The 17,251-nt window shown below is 40.6% G+C and overlaps 1 protein-coding gene across 1 annotated transcript; it reads right to left on the bottom strand.

Annotated features, from left to right (window-relative positions):
- Positions 1 to 6,801: 6,801 nt before the first annotated feature.
- Positions 6,802 to 10,092, bottom strand: LOC140862795 (uncharacterized). The gene is made up of 6 exons (XM_073265830.1): positions 9,526 to 10,092; positions 9,093 to 9,432; positions 8,229 to 8,803; positions 7,301 to 8,079; positions 7,109 to 7,243; positions 6,802 to 7,027 (listed from the first exon to the last, which is right to left on the bottom strand). The coding sequence occupies exons 1-6, from the start codon at positions 10,090 to 10,092 to the stop codon at positions 6,802 to 6,804; spliced, it is 2,622 nt and encodes an 873-aa protein (XP_073121931.1).
- Positions 10,093 to 17,251: the final 7,159 nt, after the last annotated feature.

Below are 17,251 nucleotides of genomic sequence, written 5' to 3'. Positions count from 1 at the left end.
GTATTTATATTTAATGAAATATAAGTCTGAAGCATTTGAAAAGTTCAAAGAATTCAAGGCTGAAGTAGAAAACAAGCTAGGTAAAAGTATTAAAGCACTTCGATCGGATCGAGGTGGAGAATACTTGAGTACCGAGTTTTTGGACTATCTAAAAGAGAATGGGATTCTCTCTCAGTGGACTCCTCCTATGACACCACAGCTTAATGGTGTATCGGAGCGTCGTAATCGAACTTTGTTGGACATGGTTCGATCCATGATGAGCTTCACTGAGCTTCCACCTTCGTTTTGGGGCTATGCGCTTGAAACGGCGGTATTGTTGTTAAACAACGTCCACACTAAAGCAGTGGACAAAACACCATATGAGTTATGGAATGGCAAAGCTCCTAAGTATTCGTACTTGAGGATTTGGGGATGTCCTGCTTACGTGAAGCGGACAGTGGGAGATAAGTTGGATAGTCGATCCAGCTTATGTTATTTTGTAGGGTATCCGAAGAATTCAATCGGATATTATTTCTATTATCCTGCTGAAACAAAGGTGTTTGTTTCAAGGAATGCCACCTTCTTGGAGAAGGAGTTCTTATTGGATAAGAAAGGCGAGATGATGGAACTCAAAGAAATTCGAGAAGAACCCGAAATACAAAATAACGATCCTACACCTCAGGAACCATTGCTGGACACGCCTGTACCTAGAAGATCCGAGAGGACTTCTAGACCTCCTATTCGATATGGTCTTCTTCTTGAAGGGGATCAAGATGAACCCGATATTGGATGTGATCCAAGAAACTTCAAGGAAGAAATTTCTGATGCGGATTCAAATTTATGTCTTGAAGCTATGCAGTCGGAAATAGATTCGATGCATACAAACCAAGTTTGGTCTTTATTAGATCCTCCAGATGGAATTGTTCCAATAGGGTGTAAATGGATCTACAAGAGAAAGCTTGGGCCTGATGGTAAGGTATTGACCTACAAGGCGCGATTGGTGGCAAAAGGTTATACTCAAATACAAGGAGTTGACTATGATGAAACCTTTTCACCAGTTGCAATGTTCAAGTCCATAAGAATCCTTATTGCCATAGCTGCATGGTATGACTATGAGATATGGCAAATGGATGTGAAGACTGTTTTTCTTAATGGAGACATTAAGGAAGAAATCTATATGAAGCAGCCTGAGGGGTACACATCCATGGGAAGCGAGCATAAGGTATGCAAGCTTCAGAGATCAATTTATGGTCTAAAACAAGCATCAAGAATTTGGAACCAGAAATTTGATGAAACAATAAAAGATTTTGGTTTCATCAAGAACCCGGAGGAACCATGCGTGCACAAGAAAGTAGTTAAGGATGCTGTGACATTCTTAGTACTTTATGTTGATGACATCCTACTCATTGGAAATGATGTAGGGATGTTGCAGTCAACAAAGATATGGTTATCAGGTAGATTCTCGATGAAGGATTTGGGTGAGGCATCCTATATTCTTGGGATACAGATCTATAGAGATAGATCTAAGAGAATGATAGGACTCACTCAATCAACCTACATCGACACCATATTGAAACGGTTTTCAATGGATGGGTCCAAGAGAGGACATCTACCCATGTGTCATGGAGTTTCTCTATCCAAGTCTATGTGTCCCAAGACTGATGAAGAGATAGAGAAAATGACACATGTACCATATGCGTCAGCCATTGGTAGTATCATGTATGGGATGATATCTACCAAACCGGATGTAGCATTTGCTCTGAGCGTCACGAGCAGATATCAAGCTAATCCCGGTCAAATGCATTGGAAAGCCATGAAGGACATTCTTAAGTACTTACGAAGGACTAAGAATATGTTCATGGTATATGGAGGAAGAGAACTAAAATTGGAAGGCTATACCGACTCTAGCTTCCAAAGTGACGTGGATGACTCGAAGTCAACCTCTGGATTTGTGTTCATGCTCAATGGAGGTGCTGTCTCTTGGAAGAGTTCCAAGCAGGACACCACAGCGGATTCCACCACTGAGGCTGAATACATTGCAGCATCAGCTGCTGCTAAAGAGGCCGTTTGGATGAGGAATTTCGTCCAAGAGTTGGGCGTCATTCCTGAAGTTGTTGGTCCAGTCCCGGTGTACTGTGACAACACGGGTGCCGTTGCTCAGGCAAAGGAACCAAGGTCTCATCAAAGATCTAAACACGTACTGAGGAAATACCACATCATCCGGGAGATTGTGGAAAGAGGAGACATCACTGTCGAAAGAGTGGCCTCTGCAGACAATATCGCTGATCCACTTACTAAGCCCTTGCCAGGACCATTATTTGACAAACATCGCGAAGCAATGGGTCTACGTAGTATGACTAGTTGGCTATAGGGCAAGTGGGAGATTGAAAGAGTGGTTGCCCAGTGAGCCAACTTGTGGCTAAGGGCTTTGATGACTCTTTGTATAAACAATCTTTTGTTTAATATAATTTACACTTTTATTAATGGAAATGACTTTATCTTTCTTCATATTGTGATATTGTGATATACTATTGTTGTTTTGATAAAGACCTTGAATATACTATAGTGTATGTAAGATGTGGTAGAACATGGGGATGTCTATCATGAAACACATCTTATAGTCACTGTATATTCTAAACTGTTCCTAGTCGATTGAGTCGTCCGATAATAAGGATAAGGATCGCTCGAGTTTGAGACTAGCATTTGCGATGCGGAGTACCACGTTTCATTGGTAAGGAACATGGAGATGTTTGAAGCATGCAAATGGATATTCATATGATGAATGATCGAACTACCCTATCCGAACTTTCCAAGTGGTTATCACTTATCGAGTGGATAAAGTCCGCGGTTTTGGTTGTACACCATTAGTCCTTACTACTTGAGACATCATTGAGACTCTATATGCTAGTACTGTTCTTTGACTCGTTTACCGACTCTATTGGGGTCATCAGGTGTCGGGATTGGGTACAGTTACAACACATATAGGAGTCGATGCTTTGTTGTCAAGGATTCACCACATACTTGCGAGTGTGGATATCCTATGCGATCTGAGGAGATATTAGTGTGACGAATCTCTGGCCAGAGTACATGATGTGATTTAAGAAATGGTTTCTTAGTAGCACATGCGATGTCACTATTTGATCTTCAAGATGCATTGCATAGTTATCGAATCTCGAGCGACTCTCGATATACCAATGGTTGTTGATTCGATCGGGATATATGGATGAAGGGACCGTACTGTACGCTAACCAAAATCTACTGGTTCTTGTAGGCACTATCAGTGATACTTAGGGAATCATGGGGCGATGTTGCTAGGCGCTCATACCATGATTCGATGGGCAAGTCGGAAATTGTTGTTCCGAGTCACAAGGAGTTGTGAGCCCACGGCTAGCTGTATCCCTGAACCATTGAGGGTCACATAGTGTAATGGATTTTTAATCCCCGTTGAGATAGTTAAATTTAAAGAGTTAAATTTAATGAACGAAGAAGTTGTACTTCTTATTTAAGAGTAGAAGAGTAAGATTTCCTAAAATGACATAGGGATGGCCATTTTTGGAAATCACTGAATTCGGATTCAGAAAAATTTGTCTTGACTTTAAAAGGTGCAGAAATGGTTTCTGTGCACATTGGTGAAATCGGTTTATCAATCGGAGTCACGATGAATTTTATATTAATTTCTGAACATGCGGGCTTTGCTTGTCGGTCCTGAACTTATTACTAATGGGCCCTAAGCTGTTAGTGGCCTACATTATAAATAATTTATTGCAGTACAGAAATTACACACAAAAAGGTCACAATATTCGAAAATCTAAGTAATTTTCTAACAAGTGTGGCCGCCCCCCCCCCCCCCCCCTGTCTACTCGAGAAAAATCCAGCCTGTGATTTTGAATTACAGTCTGGTTTAACGGATCAAATTCGTTAATCTCTTCGTAGAAAACTTCTGATAGATTTTCTAGTGCAATCTATCAGAGGGATTAAATCTCTGTTCGTGGACCTGATTGAAGAACAGTTCGTCCATCAGTTCCAGGGATATACAACAAGAGCAGAGAAATCTGTTGGTGTCCAAAATCTCAATTCGAGATTAAAGGTAAAATTTTATAATTGTTATTTAATTTTACACACACAATTTAATCGTAAGGTTGATACCCATTATGGAATCGTTCCATATAAAAATTTTAAACTTCCGCTGCACCGGGTATCAATCCTGATTGATCTGATCGCCGCATTCTCCAACAATGCCAACCTCTAGGCTCATCCAAAAACCCCTTAACAATCGCCATAACCCCTCTCTAATGCTCATTCCCGGGCAACCCAAAAACAACCCTTAGTTACTGCCAAAATTTGAACAGCCCCTCTCCCAATCTCAAATCACATCCGACTCATTCTATTGCTACCACGTGAACTACATATCACCTGTGGTAGCTCCTAAATCTCCACACCAATCAACACCATCAATAAACGCACAGAAAGTTGAAACACGATAGCCAACAGTTACTGGAATTTTTGAAATGCACTAGCATGATTAACATTGTATTCCAAAGCTTTAAAAATCGATTAATCTTCACAAATGAGCATCATTAAATCAACGACAATCAAATCCCCAAACAGAAACTATTCAACCATGAGAAAAAGAATGGGGATAGGGCACGAGATTTTTCAAAATAACAAGGAATGCTAGAACAAATACCAATCGAAACACATATTTTCAGCATACAAGATAAGCAACTAAAACAAAATCTTGCCTAGCTAGAATAATCAAGAAAATCGATGAACCCAAAGAAAAGAGGAAGCTGCGGCCGAGAGCAAAAGCTGGAATGGGGTGGGAAGATACAAAGGAAATCGAGCTCAAGCTTCACTCCTAGCTGGACATGGAACAATTTCTAGAGGAAAATCAAAGCTGAAGGTCTCCTTGGTGAAGGCTTGAAGAAGCTGAGCTCACCCAATGAAGAACAGGGGAATCGGCTTTGCTCTTTGTGTGTGTGTGTGTGCGAGGAGGTGTGCGTGAGTTAAGGTGTTTGTGTGTGTGTGTAATTTATAAGCTAGGGTTAAATCCAAACCTAGGTGAAAAAATGTCAATTAAAATTTAAAGTGCTAAACTAAGGTGATAACTTTACATCCCTAAATTAGTTCGCACCAAAATACACACTAGGATTTCTCAAATCAAAATAAAAGATAGAATTCGATAGCCCGGAAATTAAAATACTAATCCTCGCAGAGATTTAAAAGAAATAGCTCAAGAGCGCGAGAAAATTTAAATTTAAAAGCGACTAACACCGAAAATTTAAAATAATTAAATATTATAAAATTTAAAACTGATTTAAGCAATTAAATACCGAAAATTAAAAATTATAAATATTAAAACAGGTTTAGGCACAAAACTCAAATTATGGGAATTCTAGGCGTCACAGTTCCTCTCTCCCTAATATAGAATTTTGTCCTCGAAATTCGAGACTCACCAAATAGTTTCGAATAGCGAGCTCTGATATCTGCTTCTGCTTCCCAAGTGGCCTCTTCATCCGAATGGTTCTGCCATCTCACCTTGATCATTGGAATTGACTTGTTACGGAGTCTTCTCTCATGTCTATCCAAAATCCGGATAGGCCTCTCCTCATAGGTCATGTGAGGAGATAGCTGAAGTGGTTCCAAACTGAGCACATAGGACGGGTTCGAGATGTACTTCCTCAGCATCGACACATGGAAGACATTATGGACCCCATCAAGGTTAGGCGGCAAGGGCACCCTATAAGCCAATGCCCCTACCCTATCCAATATCTCGAAGGGTCCTATGAACCTCGGTACCAGTTTTTCCTTCTTCCCAAATCTCATAACTCCCTTCAGCGGTGCTACTCGGATGAACACATGATCTCCCACCGAGAACTTCAAGTCTCTCCTCTTGTGATCATCATAACTCTTCTGCCGGCTCTGTGCAGTCCTTATCCTGTCATGGATCTTGGCTACAACTTTGGCAGTCTGCTGAACAATCTCTGGTCCCAACTCTGATTTCTCCCCGATCTCGGTCCACAATACCGGAGATCTACATGGTCTCCCATAGAGTGCCTCGTAAGGCGCCATACCAATGGTGGCTTGAAAGCTGTTGTTATAAGCAAATTCCACCAATGGTAGTCTCGACTCCCAACTGTCTTGAAAGTCAATGGCACAAGATCTCAAAAGATCCTCTAGAATCTGAATAATCCTCTCAGACTGTCCATCCGTCTGCGGGTGAAAGGCAGTGCTATACAAAAGCTTCGTCCCCAAAGCTGAGTGAAGGCTCTTCCAAAAAGTTGAAGTAAACCACGGATCTCTATCAGACACTATGGAAACAGGGATACCATGTAGTCTGACTATCTCCCGGATATACAACTCCGCATACTGCATCATCGTGAAGGTTGTCCTTACTGGCAAAAAGTGCGCCGACTTTGTGAGTCGGTCTACTATAACCCAAATAGCATTCGAACTCCTCACTGTCCTCGGCAAACCAACAATGAAATCCATAGTAATGTTCTCCCATTTTCACTATGGAATAGGGAGTGGCTTAAGCAATCCTGCAGGTCTCTGATGCTCCGCCTTGACCTGCTGGCATGTCAGGCATTCTGACCCAAATCGGGCGATGTCACGCTTCATGCCCAACCACCAATACAACCGCTGAAGGTCCTGATACATCTTCGTACTACCTGGGTGAATAGAGTACGGTGATGTGTGCGCCTCTGCCATGATGGTAGCTTGCAGAGAGTCACCTGCGGGAACCTAAAACCGATCTCTGAACTTCATAATCCCAACTACTGCAGAATACAAACCACTGTCTTTCTCCTTAGCTCTCTGTCTCTACTTTCTTAGCTGCTCATCATCTTCCTGAGCAACTTTGATACGGTCAAACAATGTGGTCTGTACTAACAAGGATGACAATCTAGGAGCCCTACCCTCAGCATAGAACTCCAATCCGAACCTCTGAATCTCATCCTGCAATGGTCTAGCCACTGACATGGAAGCAATCACTGCCATCTTCCGGCTCAACGCATCTGCGACCACATTAGCCTTACCCGGGTGGTAACTGATCTCACAATAATAGTCTTTCACCAACTCTAGCAATCTCCATTGTCTCATATTCAAATCCTTCTGGGTGAAGAATTACTTGAGACTCTTTTGGTCCGTGAATATCTTGCACTTTTCTCCATAAAGATAGTGTCTCCAAATCTTGAGAGCGAACACTACTGCCGCTAACTCCAGATCATATGTAGGATAGTTCTTCTCATGCTCCTTCAACTGTCTAGAAGCATAAGCAATAACCCTATCATGCTGCATAAGAACTGCTCCCAATCCCAACTTGGAAGCATCAGTGTAAACCACGAAATCACCTTGCCCCGATGGCATATCCAATACTGGTGTTGTCGTAAGAGCTTCCTTCAATACATCAAAGCTCTTTTGACACTCGGAACTCCAAACATACCTAGCATTCTTCTTGGTTAATGCTGTCAAGGGCACTGTAATGGATGAAAAGCCCTTGATAAATTTCCTGTAGTAACCAGCCAGTCCGAGAAAACTGCGAATCTCCGAGGCGTTTCTAGGTACTGACCACTCCTTCACTGCTTGAACTTTGGAGGGGTCCACCTCAACTCCTCTCTCGGAAATGACATGGCCCAAGAATTCTACTCTCTCCAACCAAAACTCGCATTTGTCGAACTTAGCAAACAGTTTCCGTTCCCGGAGTACCTCTAGAACAGTCCTCAAATGCTGCGAATGCTCTTCTCTATCCTTGGAATAAATGAGGATATCTTCAATGAAGACAATGACAAATTGGTCCAAGAACGACTGGAACACGTGGTTCATAAGATCCATGAAGACCTTTGGCGCGTTCGTCAACCCGAACAGCATCACAAGGAACTCGTAGTAACCGTAACAAGTCCTAAAAGCTGTCTTGAACACATCCGATTCTTTCACCCTCAGCTGATGATAACCGGATCGAAGGTCAATCTTCGAAAACACAAAGGCTCCTTGAAACTGATCAAAGAGGTCCTCAATCCTGGGTAGTGGATACTTGTTCTTCACTGTCACCCCATTCAACTCCCGATAGTCGATGCACAGCCTTAAGCTTCCATCCTTCTTCTTCACATAAGGACCGGTGCACCCCATGGAGAGAAACTAGGGCGTATGAAACCCTTATCAAGCAACTCTTGAATCTGATCCTTTAACTCCTTAATTTTCGTAGGAGCCAATCTGTACGGTGCCTTAGAAATTGGCACAGTACCGGGTACCACGTCGATGGAGAACTCCACTTCTCTATCGGGCGGAATGCCCGCGACATCGTCTGGGAAAACGTCCTCAAAATCCTTGACAATGTCCACATCTGAGATGTCTGGATGCACTGGCAACTCTGTCAATGATAAGCTGGCTAAGAACGCCTCACATCCTTCATGCACCATCTGCTTAGCTTGCATAAAAGATATGATCTGCGTCTTCCTCAAACCCCTAGTAGTCTCAAACTGAAACGGTTCTTCTCCCTCTGGTCTGACCAACACTAACCTCTGCTGAAAGTAGATCACCACTGCGTTCTTCATCATCCAATCCATCCCGAGAATCAAGTCGAACTCAGGCATGGGCAATACTATCAAGTCTGCAACTACTGATTGCCCTTGCAACAGAAGTTCAATATTCCTCACCATTCTCCTAGTGGACAGTTCTTCCCATGATGGGATGGTCACTGTGAATCCACCAATCAAATCCTCGCAGACAATGCTCCGCTTGCGGGTAAAAGCCTCCGATATGAAAGAATGGGTAGCCCCTGAGTCTAACAAGGCTCTAGTGGCCACACTGGCTAGTAAAATTCTACCTGCATTAAAGGGGATTACAACCATGGAAAGATTGAAAGCAAATAAGGAAAGTCCTACTTAGGTTCATTCTAAGCCAACGAATTCTATAATCAAAATTATCTATTTTAACACGACCAATTTACAGGAAACATGCAACCTAAAACAAGTTCTCATTCCCAAAAAGAAAAGCTCAAATTCGAAAATTGCATCTATGAATTAATTAAATCACCCTTAATTAAATGCTCTAAATATTACCTCAGACGAGCGTGGTATCAGGATCGGCCTGCATCACAAACACCCTCCCCTGACTCGGCATGGCGCGCAATGGACAATCAGAAACCACGTGTCCTGGCTTCTTGCATCGATAGAAAACTCCGGCACCTTCCAGACACTGTCCAAGATGAGCACGATGGCATTTCGGGCATACAGGCTTCTCCCCAGTCTTGGGAGGAGCGGGTCTCGGTGCCTGCTGACCCTGGGGTCGCTGAACATGATGTCCCTGGGGCCTATGGGCTAGATTCCCCTGAGGTCTGAAGGGTCCCCGCTGATGCTGTGGCCCTAAGAATGGCCTCTTCCCATGCTGCTGCTGTGAACCATGAGATGGTAGCGGCCACTTACTCTGCGCCTCTGCGCTGATATCCTTCAAAGTCTGCTCAGACCTCAAAGCTCATCTGAGCGCCGAAGCATAGTCAGCTGGCTTCGCCATGAGCACATCTCGACGGATAGTGGGTCGTAGCCCAACTATAAAGTGCTGGAGCTTCTCCGCCTCATCGTCCCCAATCAAAGGCACAAAGTGGCAACCTCGCTCAAATTTCACCACAAACTTAGCCACAGATAGGTCCCCCTGGCGCAAGCTCAAAAACTCCGTCTTCAAACGGGCCCTCACATCCGTAGTAAAATACTTTTCAAAGAAAAGTCTCCTAAACTCAGTCCAAGGCAGGGTAGCCGTATCCACTGTCTTCTCAACTCCCTCCCACCAGAGGGAAGCATCATCCTGGAGGTGAAAGACAACACAACGGACTCGATCCAGATCTCCCAATTGCATGTAGCGGAAGATCACCTCAAGCGAACGGATCCATCCCTCCGCTACCAGTGGATCAGTGGTGCCAGCAAAGTCCTTCGGATTCATTTTCCTAAACTTCTCATAAATAGTCCCAAGTCCAACCCTTGGAGCGTCCACATGTCGCTCTAAGATACGGGCTAAACCCGCTAGCACCTGCATCCCAACATCCGCAGCTGGAGGAGGTGGTGGCGGCGGTGGAGGAGGCGATGGCGGTGGCTGCAGAGAACGTCCACGACGAGTGGCCATCTGTACGCAAGTTCAAATTCCCACATTCAAATTTCATGCCTTAAAAAAAGATTTTCCTTAAACTTTTACAAGCTCGAAAATTATAAGGATCAGCGGAAATGAATTTAAACAAATAGAAATAAATGCACTTAAATCTTACAGACTTTGAGGCGAGATCCCTTTGAGTTTCGGCAACCGGTAGTAGGCACAGACCAAACCAAGACCGGGCTCTGATACCAACTGTAACGACTAGCTACTACTACTCAAATAAATAAAAGAGAATAATACGCGGCTTTTCAAAAATTTACTAAAAATTTCGGCATGACCCGTTTGTTTATAGAACAAACCACCAAACGCAGACAATAGTTCAAAATATTTTAAATAAAATCTCTCAAACATTCCAACAAGTCCCAAAAACAAAGTAACATGACAGCTGAGCACCCCACCGGACAACCAAAAGCGATACATAACAAATGTTCTTACGCAGGAAAACACATCCTGCTACCAAATAAAAAGAGAAAGTAGAAATGTAATTTATTACAGACACTCAAACTGAAGAGACACAGCGGAAAAATAAATGGAGCCATGGTCACAGGCCTGCGCCTCCGGGAACCTCACCTAGGGGATCCTGCCCCTCAGTCCATTGATACTCGTCCTCACCTGAAAGTAGGAAGAAGTGGGGTGAGTCTAAAAGACCCAGCAAACCTATTGGGGGGGGGGGATATCGATTACTACATAGGTACAAGCACACACAAAATTTAAAATAGTGAGTAACAAAATAACCATTAATGCCCCTGAACTTAAAAGTAATGAACATGTATAAAGAATGAATGCATGAATATGACATGTGCAAGACTAAGTCAAATAACTCAATGAATAACATAAAAATGTACTAGAACATGGTCATATGAATTTTGAGTGAACTCCGATCCATGAATTGTGACTCTGTGATGTCGATCATGATCATGGCTATAGTGCACAATGCCGCAAGGAGGTCGAGATGAAACTCAACCCAATCTTGCCCTATATTGGTAAGGGAGACCAGAATAGCTTCGGCCCCATACGAACACATGCTAAGGTAAGGAAACCCATAATGATTTGGTAAGGGAGGCCAAAACGTCTTTCAACCCCACACGAACACATGAATATGTAGTCACAACCATCTCACTTTGTTCAAAAATATTTCTTTACTTCATTTAATTTGAGACTTAGCATGCACATGTTGATGTAAAGTTTACAAAAATATTGACTCAATGAACATGCAAAGGACTCGATGGTGAATGACTGGAAATGGTGATTTAGGGAAGTACCAAGGGCGGGTGTCTAAACCATGGTTAAAGAACTTAGGTGAATGGAGCGGTACGCCCTACAATCGTATAACTCACTCGATACTTGCCCAAAAGAGATTCTGCTTGAAACAACACTTTCCTAACCTCTTAAGTTAATTCCAGTCCCGTACCCTTAACCCAAGTCTGAATTTATTATTGACTTAACAGCTCAAGCCCGAACAGAAATCTGTTTGCCTAAAATCCTTCCCTATTTTAGTCTCAAGGCTTAAAATTTAGGGAAAACTCATCCAAATTGAATTCCGCTCGAAACTTCATTTTCCTAACTCCCTAAAGCATCGACCAGCCTCGAACCCTTCTCCGAGTTCAGCATCTAACCCTGTTACGAACCTACATTTCTGGGCAGTCCATAATGTCACCAAAATGTGCTCCACATTACCTCTTCAAATCCGACTCAAAACCTATCAATTTGTCCCTCGATCCTCCAGCCACTCTCCTAGCATCAATGCCAACCTCTAGGCTTATCCAAAAACCCCTTAACAATCTCCATAACCCCTCGCTAATGATCATTCCCGAGCAACCCAAAAACAGCCCTTAGTTACTACAAAAATTCGAACAGTCCCTCTCCCAATCTCAAATCACATCCGACTCATTCTATTGCTACCACGTGAACTACATATCACCCGTGGTAGCTCCTAAATTTCCACACCAATCAACACCATCAATAAACGCACAGAAAGTTGAAACACGATAGCCAACAGTTACTGGAATTTTCGAAATGCACTAGCATGATTAACATTGTATTCCAAAGCTTTAAAAATCGATTGATCTTCACAAATGAGCATCATTAAATCAACAAAAATCAAATCCCCAAACAGAAACTGTTCGGCCGCGAGAAAAAGAATTGGGACAGGGCACGAGATTTTTCAAAATAACAGGGAATGCTAGAACAAATAACAATCGAAACACATATTTTCAGCATACAAGATAAGCAACTAAACCAAAATCTTGCCTTGCTAGAATAAGCAAGAAAATCGATGAACCCAAAGAAAAGAGGAAGCTGTGGCCGAGAGCAAAAGCTGGAATGGGGTGGGAAGATACAAAGGAAATCGAGCTCAAGCTTCACTCCTAGCTGGACATGGAACGATTTCTGGAGGAAAATCAAAGCTCGAAGGTCTCCCTGGTGAAGGCTTGAAGAATCCGAGCTCACCCAATGAAGAACAGGGGAATCGGCTTTGCTCGTTGTGTGCATGTGTGTGCGAGGAGGTGTGCATGAGTTAAGGTGTGTGTGTGTGTGTGTGTAATTTATAAGCTAGGGTTAAATCCAAACCTAGGTGAAAAAATGTCAATTAAAATTTAAAGTGCTAAACTAAGGTGATAACTTTACATCCCTAAATTAGTTCGCACCAAAATACACACTAGGATTTCTCAAATTAAAATAAAAGATCGAATTCGATAGCCCGAAAATTAAAATACTAATCCTCGCAGAGATTTAAAAAAAATAGCTCAAGAGCGCGGGAAAATTTAAATTTAAAAGCGACTAACACCGAAAATTTAAAATAATTAAATATTATAAAATTTAAAACTGATTTAAGCAATTAAATACCGAAAATTAAAAATTATAAATATTAAAATAGGTTTAGGCACAAAACTCAAATTATGGGAATTTTAGGCGTCACAATTCCTTTATTAGATGCTATCAAACAAGTACCTCGCTATGCTAAATTTTTAAAAGAATTGTGTACTACGAAAAGGAAACAAAAACTGTGGGGATGTCAGAGAGTTGAATTGGGAGAACAGGTTTCTGCTGTGATACAAACAAAAATACCTACAAAATGCAAGGATCCAGGTATGTTTTCGATTCCTTGTAAAATAGGAGATGTTCATCTTGAGACGGCCATGTTAGATTTATGAGCATCGATTAATGTCATGTCATACTCTGTTTATGCTTCCTTAAATCTTGGGCCCTTGAACTCAACTGCAATTGTTATCCAAATGGCTGATAGATCTACTATTTTTCCTAGAGGAGTATTAGAGGATGTTCTTGTGCAAGTTGGTAATTTGGTTTTTTCTACTAATTTCTATGTGCTTGATATGAAAAATAATGATATGAAGAGCCCAATTTTTCTAGGAAGACCATTTTTGAAAACTTTGAAGTCTATTATAGATGTTAATAATGGTACTCTCGCTATGGAGTTTGATGGGGAGATTCTTAAGTTTAATATTTTTGATACCCTGAAAATTCCTGGTTGTGAAAGTGCTGTTAATAATCTTGATATCAATGATTACTTGCCACAAGAACACACGAAAGATGTGAATGAGTATAAGTTGAAGGAAGTTATTGCACAACCTGCTAAAAATTCTAATGCTAAAATTTTTATCTCTGATTTGCAGGTACCTAAAATTGAGACAAAACTTCCTCCAGATCGAGCAAAAGGAATGCCTAAGGAAAAAGGAAGAAATCATCCCGAGATGGGGATAACCTAGAAGAGAAAGCATGGACTGAAAATAACTGCAAACCTGTTCAAGTGGGTGAAGGTGGATAAAGGAACCAAATATGATCCACCATGAGCATCAAAAGTATGCAGTCGGGCTGACGACTGTAAATAGAGGCGCTGCTTGGCAGGCAACCCAAGGGGAGTAATTCTTTTCATTCTTAGTGTTTAATTATTTTTGTTCTTCATTTTTACTTACATTGAGGACAATGTAAGATTTTAAGTATAGGGGAGAAGACTTAGCCAGTCATTGAGAGCATTTAGCTGTTTTTATGAACTTTTTTTTTTTTTAAGAGCTCATAGTTAGTGATGAATTTGACTGTTGAAATTCACTAGCCTATGATGATATCAAATTGATGATATGCATGCTTTTGAAAATAGATGATTTGCTAACCTTGGAACAATTTGATCTCCAATGCAAATTAGACTTTGATATGGTTCTTGAATATTTTAAGCACGCATGTTTAACCGGTGAAGTGTAGTGATGTATTAGATACTGTGGATGTCTGTTGGACAATTGCACGAAAATATGTGTTTTTGGAACATGATAGTTCTTGAGTCGCGATGATCTATTTGATGTGACATATACACTCTTGGGCGCACCTTTTTAAATATTTTATGAAATGGTTATGAAATTCTAATTAGCTCCATCCGGGTTGCGAGCAAGAAGATTGAAATCCTAATCGTCTTGTTTGTGGCTAAGTATGCAGATTGAATGGGGTTAAAATTTTGAAATTTTTTGAAATAACAATTCCATCCGGGCTTGGAATGTGAATGAAATTCTATTCACTATTTCATAGCTAAGTTTGCGGACTTAATGGGATTGTAGTTCCATCCGGGCTATAGACGAGGGAATTGAAATTCAAATCCTATCTAGTTATAGCTAAGTATGCGGGTAATTATTGGGACTTTAAAATTGTTGGGTGCAAAATCCGACGGTGCGTAATTTTATCTCAAGATAGTTGTGTTGTGTTGAAAGATTGTTGAGAGGAGAGTTCTTGATTGCACGACAGTACACTGAATTGTTATAGGTCGGCGAACAGTCTTGAGACTTTGTCTTTTGAAGTTGCATGTAACTGGGGTAACATGTCACACACACATGTTCGGGGCTATATCTCTAGTTGAAATGTTTGGATATTGAACTTGTTCTGTTGTTAGCATTTTAGCGCCTTTCTTGATCATGCATTGAGTTAATTCCAGAGGCACAAATGTGAAGATCATGGTTATTTTTGTTATGGATTATGAGCTCGAACTTATTATTGGTTTTGTGTTGCTCGAGGGCGAGCAACGATTAAGTATGGGGGAGTTTGATTTGATGATATTTTCCTATATTTATGTGTGTTAATTGGTGTGATTAGAAGAGTTTGCGTTGATTAAATTCATTGTATAGTTACTAATGAATGTTTTTTGGTTTGATTTAGGGAAGGAAATGAGCAAGGAAGAAGAATGGAGCGCGGATGAAGGCTTGGATGGCATTTTCACATGTTGTTTGCACAACAAGTATTGCAGATAAGGAAGAATCATGTGCGTTTTCACAACAAGTAGTGCAGATAAGGATTGACAAGCGCATTTGCGCATGTTGTTTGCACAACATGATGCGCTATTGAGGATGAAGAAGCGCGTTTGCGCTAGTTTGATGTGCAAACGATTTATTAAGGCAGGAAGCTTGCTAGCTCGATCGACAGAACTTTACCGATCGAGCGAGGGTCATGAAGTAAAAATATTTTGAAGACAGGAAGCTTCGCCGCTCGATCTGCAAAGTTCTACCGATCGAGCGGCCGTATGAAGAATGAAAACAGTAGGGGTTGGAATTTTAGCTCGCTTGATCTGCAAAAGTCTACCGATCGAGCGAGAGGGTCTGTTCGGGGAAGAATTTTTAAAATTGGAAATTCTTTTATTTTGGACTCTAGAATTTTATTAGTCTTTTATTTCGTTTTGTTGAGGATTATTATCAGACTTAGACGGCTCAAACGGAAGAGAATATCTTGGCGGCTAGGTTTTTCTTCTCCTATTCTTATATTTACTTTTTCTTTCATGAAATTTTCTGGAGAATTAATGAAGATTGTTGGCTAAGTTTTTATTCTTGGTTGAGGAAGACGAACCCTTGAATTTATTTATTTGGGAGATTTTTATTTTCATTGTTTGATTATATTTTAGTATCGAGAGTAGTTTGGAATCGATTGTTATGCTTGTTTATGAGATTTTCGGATTGATCACCCTAGAATTTCATTGTACAATCTAATGCTAAATTAGAATTCAAATCCGTAATTGTTTGAATCAACTAATTTGCAAAGAAACTGCATTTAATATTTTCTGCTGGTAAACTTGTTAAATCATAGGAACAATAATTGACTAGATTAAATACAATTGCTGGTATTTGTGTTGTCTAGATTCATCAGTTTTACTCATTTGAATGCTACCTTAAATTTAAATCTAGATCACTGGTATCCGGGTTGATTTATTGGTAAGGGCTAATCTAGAACATTGGTGTCTAATTAACTAAGATTAAGGTGAAATAAGAATTAAATTTTCAATGATGAATATTCGATAGAATTAATTATTTTTAGGCAATCAATGATTGAATGAATAAATATCAAGGGTGTAGTCGACCGACATCAAGGCTTGTTTCTTATTGATTTCTTAAGTATAATTTTAATCTTGCATGTTAGTGATAAACTTGAATTTTAAATTTCTTAAATTTTCAGTAGTTAAGTTCAAACTCAAAACCCCCTTTCTTTTATTGTAGAACACATTAAATTTATCTTTTCTCGTGGGAACGATCCATATTCTCACTATTACATATTTTACTTATCTGATTGAGTTGGGTAATTTGAGCGTGACATGACTTAGCGTTGCCAAACCTCATATGAATTTACCAAACAACCATATCTTTCATTTTGGTTGATCCTTCAACATTAACCAATCTTTTTCATCGGACCAAGAATGATTATGATCTTGCTTGTACATCTTCTGAGCTTGAGTATACTAAACAAAAGAAAAAAAAAAAAAAAACAAGTTCGGAATATGTTGATTTTTTTTTTTAAAAAAAAATTATGTAATCATATCATCTTATCAAATGAAGATCTGCTTTGGTTGAGTCATTCAAGTTCGCTCATTTTGTTTTAGAACACCAACACTCGTCTTGAAACACCATTCCAATGTTGATGTATGTTGTCCGCTGAGCGTACATTCTATCCATCTGGCAACTCATTGTTATATTCATTCCAAACCAATCCCCAGTAACTATCGTTGCTTTGATCATTGCCAAATGTCGGATTGATGGAAGCGTTGAACCATACCTTTGCGAGACGTTCTTCTTCGACATTCGTCCAAGGTTTTCTTTTGATGTCATCACCTCCATCGCCAATCTTATTCCCTTTTCTTTAGATTTAGTAGACG

The sequence above is a fragment of the Henckelia pumila genome, chromosome 4, assembly GCF_033568475.1.
Source record: "Henckelia pumila isolate YLH828 chromosome 4, ASM3356847v2, whole genome shotgun sequence".
NCBI classification, from domain to species: Eukaryota; Viridiplantae; Streptophyta; class Magnoliopsida; order Lamiales; family Gesneriaceae; genus Henckelia; species Henckelia pumila.
Note: the sequence above shows the minus strand (reverse complement) of the source record. Positions and strands in the feature narration are given on the sequence as shown.

Bases quoted from the DNA above. Each gene is read 5' to 3' on its own strand.
- LOC140862795 (XM_073265830.1), bottom strand. From the start codon at position 10,092: ATGGCCACTCGTCGTGGACGTTCTCTGCAGCCACCGCCATCGCCTCCT. The intron at 9,433-9,525 runs GTTGGGCTACGA...AGGTCTGAGCAG, and splicing joins AGAAGCTCCAGCACTTTATA to ACTTTGAAGGATATCAGCGC. The intron at 7,028-7,108 runs GTAATTCTTCAC...TTGTGAGATCAG, and splicing joins ACGGACCAAAAGAGTCTCAA to TTACCACCCGGGTAAGGCTA.